At 40.4% G+C, this 14,983-nt stretch overlaps 1 protein-coding gene across 1 annotated transcript in view; it reads right to left on the bottom strand.

Moving 5' to 3' along the window:
- Positions 1-14,983, bottom strand: part of ARID5B (AT-rich interaction domain 5B) — a 256,101-nt gene that overhangs the window by 8,201 nt on the left and 232,917 nt on the right. Inside the window, exon 9 of the mRNA XM_084845367.1 lies at positions 7,481-7,679. Coding sequence (XP_084701493.1) covers positions 7,481-7,679 — 199 coding nt within the window. The remainder of the gene's footprint in view (positions 1-7,480; positions 7,680-14,983) is intronic.

The raw sequence follows: 14,983 nt of genomic DNA, 5'->3' as shown, positions 1-14,983 counted from the left end.
TTTAATAACTGGATGTCCCTGCTCTTTTTTCTGTTGGGAAACACTTTGATTGGAGTTTTTAGCTGTGTTAGACCAGCGAGTATGGTAAGAATAATAATTTGTCATCTTGTACTCAGTGACAGTCATAACAACAACACAGAGTCAAGTGTAACACTGAACTGGAACCAATTAATGGCCTATTCACATAATCATTTTTGAGGTAATAGAAGGGTCCTTAGACAATGACTTGCAGCACGTTGAAAATATGAGTTACTCTGTTGTGAAAAGCACTTTAAAACATATGTTTCTCAGGATGTGAGAAGTTAAAATCTTATCACTTGCAGAGTACATTCACAAGACAAGTGATAAATTAAATGATGATGATGTGCGCGTTACAGATAAATTCTAATCGATATTTTGTGGTAATGTTTGATTTTGCCCATTTTGTAATTAATTTGAAATGTTATAATGTTAGCATTAGTGAAACAGTTGTCTATTACTGTAATGATGTACTACTGTAATGATGTATTGGTATGCTTTTTTGTTTTTATATTGCTGTTTTGTTAGCCGCTTTGGGCACTTTTTGTAGAAAAGCAGCATATAAATTAAATTAAATGATGGTGACAATTTGACATAGGAATGATGTCCATGTATGCAGAAACATGAAACCCAAAGCCAGATCATTATCAAGAGAGATGTGAGGTTATTTCAGTGTGTACTGTGGCCTTATTACTTTTTTTGTCCAGCACTGAAGGCTGTTTTGATACGGGGCTATCAGATTGAAGAGGGCATTTGCCATCTGGTTGCCATCTGGCCAGATTTTAAAACATCCTTATCAAATCAGACTTTTACAAGACACAGAAATTATTCCCAGGCACAGATATAGCTGTTAGCAATACCTGTGTCCAGCTTCCCAACAAACTGGAATGTTGGAGCAGGTTACAATATTTAATTTCATAGGGGCGGCATGGAAGTCAGATATATGTATGTATGTTATCATTAATTCACATAGAATCATAGAATAGCAGGGTTGGAAGGGGCCTACAAGACCATTGAGTCCAACCCCCCATGATACATATATCCACATAAATGGTAGGACTGCAATTTTAGTCAATTGGTTTTTCAGTTTTCTCTAACCCTGGGTCCCCAGATGGGGCTACAACTCCCATCATCCCCAGCCAGCATGCCCAAATGGCCATGTGTGATGGGAATTGTAGTCCAACATCTGGGGACCTAAGGTGGGGAAAGGCTGAGTTAGATGTGAAGGTTAAAAAAACATATCCTTGACTAATCAGGCAGCACAATTTTAAAGTGCTAATTATTAATCAATTGATTAATCAATCAATCAAATCTGCATAAATGTGCGATGTTTGTGAACAAAAACACAGATTTCCTTTGTTTCTAGATGATTCCTGCACGTGTTGAGCAGGTATAATTTCAGAAGAGGCATTCCCTCTGGTGAGAATGAGATGCTTTTAATCAGGTGTCAGCCCTAGTCAATGGTCATGAGTCACATTAAGTTCTTAAGCAGCTATACATTTTCCTGGAATGACAGAATCAGAGCTGGAAAGCAACTCCATGTTTCATATAAATCCAACCTGCTGCAACAGCAACACAATCTCTCAGTCTAATACCTCCCATGGTTGGTGTTCTCTCACTGGAACACCTACAGTGAGGGCATTGTGCTCAGGGATGAGCAGCCATTGACTGGAAAATAAAAAGTAAAGATGAAAAACAAACAGCCATGCAGCAGAATTACTGGTCAGGCTGGCTTAAAACTGGGCAGGCGGCATCCCTATCAAAAGCCCTCTTCTCCTTTGTTCTACATATGTGATTAAGCAGCTTGGCTGGCTTTACAAGAACCACAAAACACAGAGCCTACTATGTGGCACATATAAACACAGCCTGTACCACAGGTACATTCAGATTCTGTACTATGAATGGAATGAAAACCCAGGGGATGCAGGACTATTACCATTTTGGTGGGCGGGGTTGAAAAAGGGGGAAGGAGAGAGAGCCACTGCATCACAAGGTAAACAGTTTTTTTAAAAGATTTGTTATGCTTAATGGGTATTTTGAGATGATGGATTTTGGGTGTGCAATGCACAGAACTATGGGAGCAGTCCAGCAAAAGGTAGTTGCAACTAAGTCTCCCTGAAAGCTATAAGTGGGCTGTACTTGTGACTAAGTCTCATTGATTGCCATGAGATTTACTTGCTTCCAACTAACTTTTGCTGGATTGCATCCATTGTCTTTAAAAACTTTCCAAACTGCCCAGCAAACGCTAGCTACAAAGGACACACATGTGGAACGTCTTCCCTCTCCTTGGCATACCAGGCTCAGTAAATGCAAGAAGAATTTGTTTCACAGAGTTGCTGTTTTCTGTACCTGTATAAAATAAAGCTCATACTTTGGTATAAACAGACACAGTTTGAACTTTTGTAGGAATGCCAGCCCCCTGCCCCAAATCTCAAGGTTTACTTTTAAATCTTAAGATTTGATCAAAAAATATTTTCATTTTGGAAATTCAGTCTTCAAAACTAAAAGGCATAATGAAAACATAGTAATATTTACATGGGATTTTCATAAACAAGAGAATTAGGAATATATTTTTGGAACGTATGATAATTAATTTTGCAGTAATCAAAAGCTTTGTAAGGTTCCTGATGAATCGGTGAGAATTTGATATTAGAATATCCACATTACACAGTTGGACAGGAGGAAGAACTATATTACTATGTTCTTGCTGTTGGAAGCCCACATAATTACATTTTGTGTTATGCACTTTCTACTCTCCATCTAAGAAGTTGACCTGTGACTCACATAAAAAATAACTGCAGTTTTAAGACACAGGAAATTTGAGATACCAAACAACAAAAGCAAGGAAGTTCAGAGTTTAGACTGACACTCCATTGCTTGCTTGTTACACTATGCTTAGCTATTGCAGCACATGTGGTATGTAACATAACTCGCTGATCCAAACCCCCTGCAATAAATAAGCCACAAAGGGATGAACGAGGAAAGGAATGCTACACGTTGTATTTCCTTGCTTTTGGCAATTTCTGTTGCAATCTTGCAGTTGCTTATGTGTACTTTAATCAAGATACTCCTTTTTCATAATATGTCTTGGTTTACAATTAAATTAAAAAGGAAAAAAGCCCACTATAAATAATTGGTTGCAAAAACTGGGGCAATCATAAATGCGTAAAATATATTTCCAACCCAGCGTTCTCCCCCTCACATACCCCCAACAATTTGTGTTCTTTCTGCAATTGCCTCTCATTCATAACCTTGTTTACAACTCATACCCCAGTTCTTCTACCATTTAACTCACACTTTATGGTTCAACTGGAGTGGTAAGCTTCCCCCTGCCCCATTATTTCAATATGATATAGTGGATTTTATTATACTGCCTCCACAAGGCAAAATTGCAGACTAAATTGTCCTGAAAATGACGAAGCAGAGGTGGCTGTAATGTGATAATTTGCAGTTTTAGAATGTATTTATTTGATTTGTACCCCACCTTTCTACCCCCCCCCAATGGCACTCAAGGCAGCTTACAATCACAAATAAAACATGATTAAAACAATAATAAAACAAATGCATTAAAACACAATTAAAACACAACAATAACAGGATAAAAACAACACCGAACCAAACAGACCTGCTTACATGCTAATGGCCTGCTTAAATAAAAAGGTATTTGCCTGCTGGTGGAAAGACAGCAGAGAGGGGATGAATGCAGCCTCTCTTGGCAAGGAGTTCCACAGCCTGGGAGTGACTACCAAAAAGGCCCACTTTCACATCTCCACAAAATGTGCCTCTGAAGTTGGTAGTCCTGAAAGAAGGGCCTTTCCCGAGGATCTTAAGACCCGGGCAGGATCATATGGAAAAAGGTGAACTTTCAGGTAGCCTTGTCCCAAGCTGCATAGGGCTTTATAGATCATAACCAGCACTTTGAATTCTGCCCAGAAACAGACCAGTAGTCAGTGGGCTTCTCCACACAAAGGCTTTTTATCCTGCAATTTTACTGGGGCTTCTGTGCTTCTGGATTCTTTGCAGGATTAAGATTGGCCTTTTACATGCTCTTCCTTCTCCCCCTTTATTTGCAGGTTCTATATGTTTCATTATACAGCCACCAGATGTCACTGTGGCATAGCTCCTATTATTGTGCAACTTCCTCTTTTCACAGAGAAATTCAGCGAACTGCATTTTAACGGCTCATTATCTCCAATCTTTTAAAAAAAATGGGGCAAAGGTCAGAAGGTGCAGGAGAGGCCCTGGAGGCTGATGATGTCATGTAAAGGCCCCGCAAACTTCTGTAAGTAACCGATCTCAATCGCAGCATAAAAGCTCCATGTGGAAAAGCGCAGTGAAGCTGTTGCAGCAAGGGAGTTTGGTGCTCCCTATAATCAGCTCCGGTCAACAGTCTGACTGCAGCATTCTGGACCAGCTGAAGTTTCTGAACAGATTTCAAAGGCTGCCCCACATAGAGCACATTACAGTAGAATAAATGGGATGTTACTAAAGCATGCATGACTGTGGCCAGATCAGACATCTCTAGGAATGGGCACAGTTGGCACGTTAGCCTCAGCTGTATAAACACACTCCTGGCCAATGCCAAAACCTGGGCATCCAGACTCAAGGCAGAGTTCAGGAGTACACCAAAACTACGAACCTAAGGGCATTTCTACACCAGCCTAAAATCCTGCATTTTAAACAGGGCTTTCTGCTTCCGTTTTAAATGAAGGATCACAACTGACTCCCTTTACATGTGCTCCCCTTCCCCCCTCCTTCTCCCCGTATCTGTCTTTCATTGATCTTGCTTCTCTTCTTCCCGCTTTAACTCTTTTGACGGAGGAAACTGAAGCGGAACACAATGGGATAATTTGATAGCTCATTATCTGCGATCTATTTAAAAACGGAACAAAGGGCATTTAGTACAGGAGGGTCATGGTAGGGTCACTGCGTCATGTAAAGAGCCTGCAAACTTCCATGAAGGAGCAATCTCAATCACAGGATAAAAGCCCGATGTGAAGGAGCCCTAAGTCTTCAGGGGGAGTGTAACCCCATCCAGCACAGGTTGAATCCCCATTCCCTGATCTCCTTTTGACTGACCAGGAGCACCTCTGTCTTGTCTGGATTAAGCTTCAATTTGTTTGTCCTCATCCAGTCCATTACTGGTATCAGACACTGGTTTAGAACCAAAACAGCTTCCTTGGGCAGTGGTACCAGGACACTTTCCTGCCGCTGCCACCACCAAAACAAACACAAAGGGTGGGGGTGGGGGGAGGAAAGAAACAGCAAATTGTGACAGTAATTTTCCTATATCAAAGGAGTTGTGAAAATCTGGGTTTAGGGTACCCACTAACCAATACTAACACAGATGCTCTCACACAATGGCAAAATAGCCAGAACTTATTATTTGCCCTCCATAATCACAGAAAATACCATTGATTATAATTCAGAATAAACTGAGAAACCTTTTCCTAACTGTATTTTTAAGTTAGGCTTTTAAAATGCACATATGTACATGTAACTTTCGAATTATATTTGCATATTACTAGATGCCTGGATAGTACCAACTCAGGTTTTGCAGAAAAGGGACTTTTTCTGAATGTGCCATCTTTACACTGATACATATTGACTTACATATACAGCCAGGGCCAGAAATATTGGAACAAAGAACCACCACACTGAAGTTTAAAGGAAACACACCCAGATGGGAGCGAAGTCAGGACTTTCAGCTGTAATTCAAGGGGTGTGACAAAAGTGGGGCACTAGCCATTCAGGAAGTACAGCCAGGGGCATACACACACCCCCATCGTTGGTGGCTCAATGGAACGAATGGCTGACAAGCAGATGCATGGCCAGGTGTGGCCTGTTTCCTGGGTGCCCCATGACCAATCAAGCAGAGAAAAGGCCTGGAGGTGGTTCTGAGTGTTACATTTGCATTTGGTAGCTGTTTACTGGAACTCCCACCATGAGGTCCAAAGAGGTGTCCATGCGAGTGAAGGAGGCCATCATTAGGCTGAGGAAACAACATAAACCCATCAGAGAGATAGCAAAAACATTGGGAGTGGCCAACACAACAGTTTGGAACATCCTGAAAAAGAAGGAATTAACTGGCAAGCTCAGCACCAGCAAAAGGCCTGGAAGACCACAGAAGACAACTAAAGTGGATGATCGCAGAATGCTGCTCATGGTGAAGAGGAACCCTTTCACAACATCTAGCCAGGTCAAGAACGCTCTTGTGGAGGTAAGCATGTCATTGTCAACATCTACAGTCAAGAGACGGCTTTATGAATGTAAATACAGAGGCTTCACAACAAGGTGCAAACCACTAGTAACGCTCAAGAACAGACAGGCCAGATTAACCTTTGCCAGCAAACACCTAAAAAAGCCTGCACAGTTCTGGAATAAGATTCTTTGGACTGATGAAACCAAGATGAACTTGTACCAGAATGATGGGAAGAGAAAAGTCTGGAGAAGGAAAGGAACAGCTCATGATCCAAAGCATACCACATCATCTGTCAAACATGGTGGAGGCAGTGTTATGGCATGGGCATGTATGGCTGCCAATGGAACCGGGTCACTGGTGTTTATTGATGACCTGACTGCTGATCAAAGCAGCAGGATGAATTCTGAAGTGTATAGGGCTATACTTTCTGCTCAGATTCAGCCGAATGCTGCCAAAATGATAGGACGCCACTTCATATTGCAGATGGATAATGACCCAAAACATACAGCAAAAGCTACCTAAGAGTTTCTCCAGGCAAAGAAGTGGGATGTTCTTCAATGGCCAAGTCAGTCACCTGATCGCAACCCAACAGAGCATGCTTTTCACTTACTGAAGACAAGACTGAAGGCAGAAAGACCCACAAACAAGCAACAGCTGAAGGCAGCTGCAGTAAAAGCCTGGCAAAGCATCTCGAGGGAGGAAACTCAGCATTTGGTCATGTCCATGGGTTCCAGACTTCAGGCAGTCATTGACTGCAAAGGATTTTCATCCAGGTATTAAAGGCGATCCTTAAGTTTGAATTGATGTTGGTTCGTTCCATTACTTATGAGCCACCAACGGCGTGTGTGTGTGTATGCCACTGGCTGTACTTCCTGAATGGTTAGTGCCCCACTTTTGTCACACCCCTTGAATTACAGCTGAAAGTCCTGACTTCGCTCCCATCTGGGTGTGTTTCCTTTCAACTTCAATGTGGTGGTGTACAGAGGCCAACTGCCAAAACAGTTATCCTTGTTCTGATATTTCTGGCCCTGACTGTACATTGGGACATACATATATCCATTCTCATAGCTCTTTAGAAACGTAAGTCTTTATGTCAGTAAAAACATAACATGGGGAGTAGCTATAAAAGAATTCCTGTTAGAAAGCTCTGGTACAAAAGATGATTTCTGGACATTATGTCATCAAAGCAGCACTGTATAAACAAAAAAGTTAATGGTAAGAAATAAAAAAGAAAAAGAAAAAAGGAAAGGTGAAACTAACCTCAGGTGCATCCTGGGGTTTCTGTGCATTGTCTTTTTCTTTCTTGCTCTTTTGGTTTTCATTTTTGATGCGTTTTGTTCCAGACAATTTTATCTTACTTTCCCCCTCCGGGGTGATGCTATCTTGTTTTCGAGGCTTCACAGGAGGTAGTGGCTTATCTTCCTCTCCTTTAGTAAATCTTTCATATGGCAGGATTAATCTAAAGAACAAATAATTGATCAGTTCTAGAAGTTCTCACCAACAGACAAAACAAATATATTGGCTATAAGAAGTGAATTGTTAAAAACCTTGTAAAAACTCAGATACGGATGATAAAACAGATATGGAGCGCCATGACCTCCCTCTGAAATTCTCCAATAGCGGGAAGAAACTGCTGTGTCTGCCTGCTGCGGGCATTTGTTTTCACTTGTTTGGGGTGTGGTCAGGGTGAGATTTGACAGGACTGAGGGCAAGAATCACCTGCCGATTGCATCTCCTGCCTCTGCATTTCTCAACTGGGGAAAGAAGAGGGTAAAACGCCTCCCTGAAATGAAGGGAGACACATCTGATCCCCCACCCCACCAAGCTCAGAAGCAATGTCCTCTGTTGTTTCAGAGCACCCTATTAAGTTCAATGGGGCTTACTCCCAAGTAAGTGTGCTGAGGGTTGCAGATTTACAGGGTGATCTTATGTCTACTAAGAAGTAAGCCCCATTGAGTTCAGTGCGGCTTACTCCCACATAAGTGTGCCAAGGGTTACAGATTTACAGCACATTCTTACATTTTACATCTACTCAGAAGTAAGTCGGAGGTTTCCTGGGGGCTGTGAGAAAACAGTACAGCAGAAGTTAAGCTACAAAAACAAGACTTCCCCCCTCCTTTGCACACATGCCAGGGAGGGAGGGAGGCACTCCCCCAGTTCAAACCATGTGGCTGGCGTGTAAAGAAGCCCTTCCTAATCCTGCAAAGAAACTGAAAGCAGGAAACTCCGGAACGGATGTGAATTTTTGCGGAGGTTTTGCTTAATGTAGAAACACCTTTAGAAGAGATGTGCATGAATCTCTGGGCCTTCACAGCTGGGTCAACCCAGGTCTTAGATCTCTGAACCTGTCCCCAAAACAGATTTGGGATTAGCCTCGCCACCCATTCTCTCAGCCAATGACTCTTGATGCCTCCTGCTCTCTCCACTTTGCAATCCCCGACACCTAGCACTGCTGCTTCCATTTTTGTTTTTACTATAGGCAGTGTAAACATACTATGTAATGGAGCAAAGTACAGCAGGCAGGGGTGGGAAGGACTTCAGTAGGGGTGTGCATAGGACCCAAGCAGAGGTGCTGATCCCAGCACCACCAACCTCCCTCCCCTGATGTTTATGATGACTTTCCCATGACACCTGCAGTCACTGCATGAAAGCCTGATCACTCAGAACTTCATTTATGCTGGACTACTTTATTATTTACTACTACTACTTTATTACCCTGTGAATGGGTCATCCACCCATTCAGTGGACAAGATATGATTATATCAAAACAAAACAAAAATAGGGTGTAGAGCCTTTTTACCAGCATAAATGTCATCTTTATGGAAAAGTGAAGTGTCATAGGGGGCACATTTTATGGGTGAGAGAACTTATTTTTCTCTAGGGAAAGAATAAAGAGAGGCAAGCAGTTTCTGCCAAGAGGTAGTTGGCACAGCGGACATGGCTCAGGGAAGTAAAAGGTTTTTTTTTTTTAAAATCAAAGAATTTTAATTGCAGAACTTTGTCTTCCGAAGTGTGCAAAATTGCTTTAGAAGAGAAAAATAATAATCAACACTTCAGTCAACAACTCCCCCCCCCAAAAAAATGTGGCTCTTGATCCAAAAAGGAAAAATACACTGATGTTATTAAAAGGAATGCTTTGCATTACAATCTGAGTTTCAGTGTCAGTTATTAAAGTTTTTATAATACATTCAAATAATGTAGGACTGTGACTTTTAAAAATATAAATGTTTATATGGCAAACATGTTTTTTTAAATGGTATCTGTGAAGAAAATGTACTTTGCTTTTTAAACAGCATTAATCTGGTCAAATATCAACTTCCTTAATTATAGCTTAATCTGAGAGTTCAAGGCAGAAAACTCTTTTGCTCAGACACAGATTTTTTTTGTTGTTATTCCAGAATCAGCTTTGAGTCATGCAGTTTTGATTTAGATGTTCAAACACAGTTTGGCTTCAAGAGAGCTGGGATTAGCTTGCTCGCGATGATAGTATTTCACATTTTAATAAAATACAACATAAATTATGTTAAAATATAAACCTAATTTATGCCATATTAGAAACAAAATTCATTAACTGAGCATGCTCTGACATGGGTATGGGCAGAGAGGCGTGAATAATACTTTTGAGCCCTGAATTTGGCAGCAGTCCAGTAATGAAGCTAAGCAATGCCCATGGGGAATATTGGTCTTCAGATCCCATTACAAACTGAGTTTAAACATGTTACAGCTGCTAAAAATGAAAACGGCTCTCTCTATGCAGGCTTAGCAAAATAATATGGACTTTGCCAAATACTTGCTTCCCACTGTAACATTACAGTTAATGTTTATGTAATAAAAAAGAAGCATAACAAGGCAGAATAAGAGGGGGGAGGGGAGAAATACAATCTTGTTCATACTTGAGGCTGCTAAATTTCATTTGTAACAAGCACAAAATATTCAAGGCGCACTCGAACATCTTCCTGTGCCTGGAACTGTAAGCAAAGGAGGCGAGGTTGGGTTTCATCCAGAGCAATATTTATATCTTTTCTGCCATGTGTTAAATATTTAAAGAATCAGATTTAACCAAAATACATTTTTTTGTGGCAATAGTTGTTAGCACTGCAGAAAGGATTGTTTGACTTTGTTTGGTTGCCATGGGAACACGCAACCCATTTGAGATCTACATATTCCGCTGGTAAATGTTTCAAGAGCAGCTCATAGCTTTAAATTAGAGGATGATACTAAACCATCACTATCCCTGTTAATAAAATATTCTGTGTGATTATTACCCTCATGGTTAAAGCAGGAACAAGGCCAGACTTGACAGGATTAATCACTGCTAGCACACTTTCTGAGGAACCTTTTATGGCAATTTTAAATTTTGACCACCAAAACAAAAAAGAAAACAAAAAACCCTAAACATTCTACCTCTTTGTAGTGATATACATCCATAGAACTCATTAGGTCTAGGGATAATTAGGAATCCGGGCTGGTGAGAGTTCAGCACTAGGAGTATGTTTCCATTTTAGTCATTTTTCACTGAGCTCAGCAGTTGGCAGAGGTACAGTGGCAAAAATACATTTCACATAGCTGGTCGAAGGCCTAGCACCAACAGCAGGAAATCTGGAATTAAATGTTTCTTGTATCTGGAGAGAGGCATGACTAAGGTAAAAATTGAATCAAAACACAAGGATGGCTTGTTCTAGTGCAGTAGCTTCCCTTCCTTTTACATAAGATGTTAATGCAGTGCTACTTCTCCACAGCAGTGAGGTTGTTGTCATTTTTAAAGCAAAGCATAGGTGAATATTCATCGTAAAGCTTAGAAGGATTAACATGAAGTCTAACACCATGAACAATTGCAACTTGACAGAGATTTCCATTTGCTAGAATTTTCACTGAGTTTTTTTTTCTCTTCAGTTGCCTGTCACAGTACAACATAATTGCCCACAGGATGTGATCTTATCGTCTGATTATTAGTAGCTGTTGTAGTACCTGAGTAATAATGCTCATGGAACATTCAAACCTTCAGCTAATGTAGTATTAAAACATCTCTCTCTCTCTCTCTCTCTCTCTCTCACACACACACACACACACACACACACACAGTGTATTTAGCCAACTGTAGGTCAATATTGCCCAAGACAGGAAAAATGTGGTTCTCTGCTTTACAAATACCTCCACAGAATGCAACATGCCTGAAATTAGCAGCTTGATTTTGTGTTAAATAGCTGTCACTCAGCAGACGATTTCAAGCAACCTCTGTGAGAGATAAAAGGAAGTGTTTCACAAACATTAAGAGAAAATGGCCCAGAATGCATATAAACTGAGAATCCCCCACCCCCGCAAAAAAAACCAAAAAAACCAGGTTAGATTTGAAAAAGATTTTCATTTCAGAAGTAGGGAGAAGGGTCAACGGATTCTTAAGAAGGAATTTTGGAGAAAGGTGCATATGGCATGCATGCGGGTCTCACATTTGCTGATGAAGATTACAGTGCCATCAATATACAGCAAAATACATAACTTCTTTGAAGAGTTTCATATGTAGAGTTTATGTCCCTGCTCCCGAGGAGATTCCAATGTAAATTTTGATAAAGGGGAAGAACGTATATAAAAGGAAGGAGAGAGGACAGGAAGGCAAGGGTATTTATTGCCAAGTAACCCAGGATTTGGGAGGGGGGAGTTGTCTTTTTTGTCAACACCTTTATTGTAAGTGTAATTCATATATTCAGATTAATTGAATGCATTATTTATAGAATAATTAACATAACTAGAATGTGTAAACAGTCATGTATTAAAGAACAATCCTTCTGCAGGCAGCAGATTTCTGAACAGCACGGGGCTATTTTTTTCCCCTGGAATAATACAAGAATAACGTTTTCCAGCCCAGAGCAGAAACAGTAGGGAACTATTTGCCATCAACTGAGCTCCTGATTAAATTCAATGACTATGAAAAGCAAGATTATCCTTTTAAAAAGGTATAAAATAAAGGCAACTTAAAAAATCAATACAACTTGGATGAACAAACCAGCATTGTATTAATCCTGACTTAGTACAAACAGAGATCCATTGCATTTAATTGTGGCTATTTTTCCCTCTCTTTCAGGGAGGAAAAAGATTTTGTTTAAAATCTTTTGTTTTGTTGAATTAAATAATAGTCTCTTCTGTTCTGAGTTTTTAGCTTTCTGCATCCTCTGATGTAATGAAAAATTCAATGTACTTCTCTGCAGCAGAAGTCAGAGGTCATCAAATCTATTACAGTAATGTAAGTCATCTGGCTTTCTGCCAGCCTTTTAAAAAGAATGGGGGGGGGGGAACCATGGAGGCAGATAATTTTATATTTACAAATTCTAAAATCCTCTGAGGACTTTTGTCTCATCTCCAACAATAGGCAGAAACTCCACATTAGAAAAATGTATTTCACAGCATGTCAAACATGTCTTCATCATTAGTATTTCATAAAAGGCATTAAGAGAGAGAAAAACACACACATCTCTTATCCTTCATTAGCCAACATTCTTCCTTCATGCCATGGGAAAAATGTAACTCTAAATCTTTTTTTAAAGTGATAAGTACTAATATTTCATATACTGATTAATGCTTGTGCCAAATAACTACTCTTTTAAGCCAAAGCTCTGTTTCACAGGAAATAGTAGCACACACTATTTATAGTAATAATAATGAAAGGGGTTAGAAGAATGACTCTGGGAAAAAAAATGCATGAAAAGAAGGGAAATCAGAAGTCAAGGCTGCCAGCTCTATCTTTAACTCTTCACTGTGGCCTGATCCTTGTGTAGAGAGTGGCACTCAACTCTGGCTCCACCCCTGTCTCTCTGCTAATGTAAGAATGTAGAAACCACCTGGGAAGAAAGGGATTATGTGGGAAGAATACAGGGAGGAAACACAGCGTAGTGGTAGAGCACATGCCTTGCATGCAGAAGGTCTCAGGCTCAATCCTTGACATCTGCAGTTCAAAGGATCAGAGTAGCAGATGATAGGAAAGACCTCTGCCTGCTGAGATTATGGATAGCTGCTACCAATCAGAGCAGACAATACTGGGCTAGGCTGGTATAAAGGATGCCAGTGCAGTCACACCCATTTCAGCCTCTTCTATTTTTCTATTCCTGGAGTAGTGTGATGGTCCGTGGGGAGCCATACATTCTTTAAAATCAGGAAGAGATCCAGCAACATAAGTTCACACTTCCCTGTTGGTTGGGGTGGCTGGGCATGAGTACTCCTTTTTCCCCTATCCCATTGTTCTGGCCTTTGGTTGATTGGGACTGTTTTTCTTACTACTCCATCCATCTCTAAGGCAGGCCAAGAAGGCTCTGAGTGCAGCCACTAGCATATAGCCCCTTGCTATCATCAAAAGGTTTGCTGAGTCCATCTGAGAATTCAAGACAAAAATACTGAAGGGTGAATTAAAGGAAGAGCTTAAAGCTCCAAAACTCAAACCAATTGTTCTGGGGTAGTTTAACTGACCTTAACAGTAGTTACATTGTGGTAGTTTGGCCTGAGGATCACAGTTAAAACTACTGATTTTAGAAATCCATCTAATCCCCCTGCCCCGCCACACACAATTTCTTATTTTGTTGGAACATGCAGTTTACTGCCTCTGATTGCTGCAAAAATCTCTTCCCTGTTATGTGATCCAAATAGTGGGGCATAGATCTCCAAGGTGATGTGATGGTAGTGTGCAAATGTTCCATGTGTTTAGAGACTAATAGACATGGCAAAGGCATTTAAAATTAGCCTGAAGGACCCTCTGTTTGTTTTCCACTGACTATAAATGTCTTTCTTAAGCAATTCAGTCCAAAGAGAGTACACAGTCATATTTCATAGGCATGATTAAATTGCCACAACACTCTAACTTCTTAGACTGGCAATAATCTGGATTGTTAAATTGAAGCTAAGAAAAAATGGCAGAAAGATTAAAACATATCAGTCCTTATAAAATAGCCAAGATCTAGCACATCTTTAACACTAAAGAAATGTTAATAGTAGTATGAGAAATGTAACCCAATGAAGACCTGTAAAACCAATGTTCAAATTCCAGGTTAATCCTGGATATGCTGTGTTTTCTTGAACAAGTCTCTAGCGGCATTTCTACAAAAATGGATTTATGGGTGTTTAGTATGCTGATCTCCCACAAATCGCATAGTATTGGTGGGGCATCCAATTTTAGTCATTGCTAATTCACATGGACTTTGCATGAATGACAGGAGAGCAAGATCTGCTTTTGCATCACAACAGGGGTACCAACTCTAAACCCCCGCACCAAAAAATTACCTCTTTAATGAGCAACTTACTGCTACACTTCCTTTTTGCCACACTATGGTTGCTCATTGGAATAAGGTATGGAAGCAATCTAAATCTTAGTCTTAGTTATCCATCCATAAAACCAGTACAACAATAATCTACTTCATAGGGTTAGTGAACTAGAAAATATTTTTAAATCCCTGGGGAGAATATAACCCAAATGTGTAAATGATGTTCCCAATAGACTATGGAACAAGCTAGTTATTTCAGAGATTTAGAGATATTCCTATGCACACCAGCAATTAATCTCCCCCTGCACACACACACACACACACACTTTTTCACCCTGGAAAGAACCCAGCCCCTTAGCAACCAAGATTAATAAGAGAAAGCCACTAGCATAGCTACATTGGTTCATTTGCCACCCTGCTTCCTCTGAAAGTCTTGGAAGAGGCAACTTTCACAGATGAGCCGTGTACAACTAAGTTGTGGAGGTGGACCATTCCTTTCAGAAGGGAAGTTGCTATGATC

Source organism: Heloderma suspectum, chromosome 3, assembly GCF_057233095.1.
Source record: "Heloderma suspectum isolate Gila_16-S chromosome 3, 16-S_ref, whole genome shotgun sequence".
In the NCBI taxonomy this organism is placed as follows: Eukaryota; Metazoa; Chordata; class Lepidosauria; order Squamata; family Helodermatidae; genus Heloderma; species Heloderma suspectum.
This window is presented reverse-complemented; position numbering and strand designations above follow the sequence as displayed.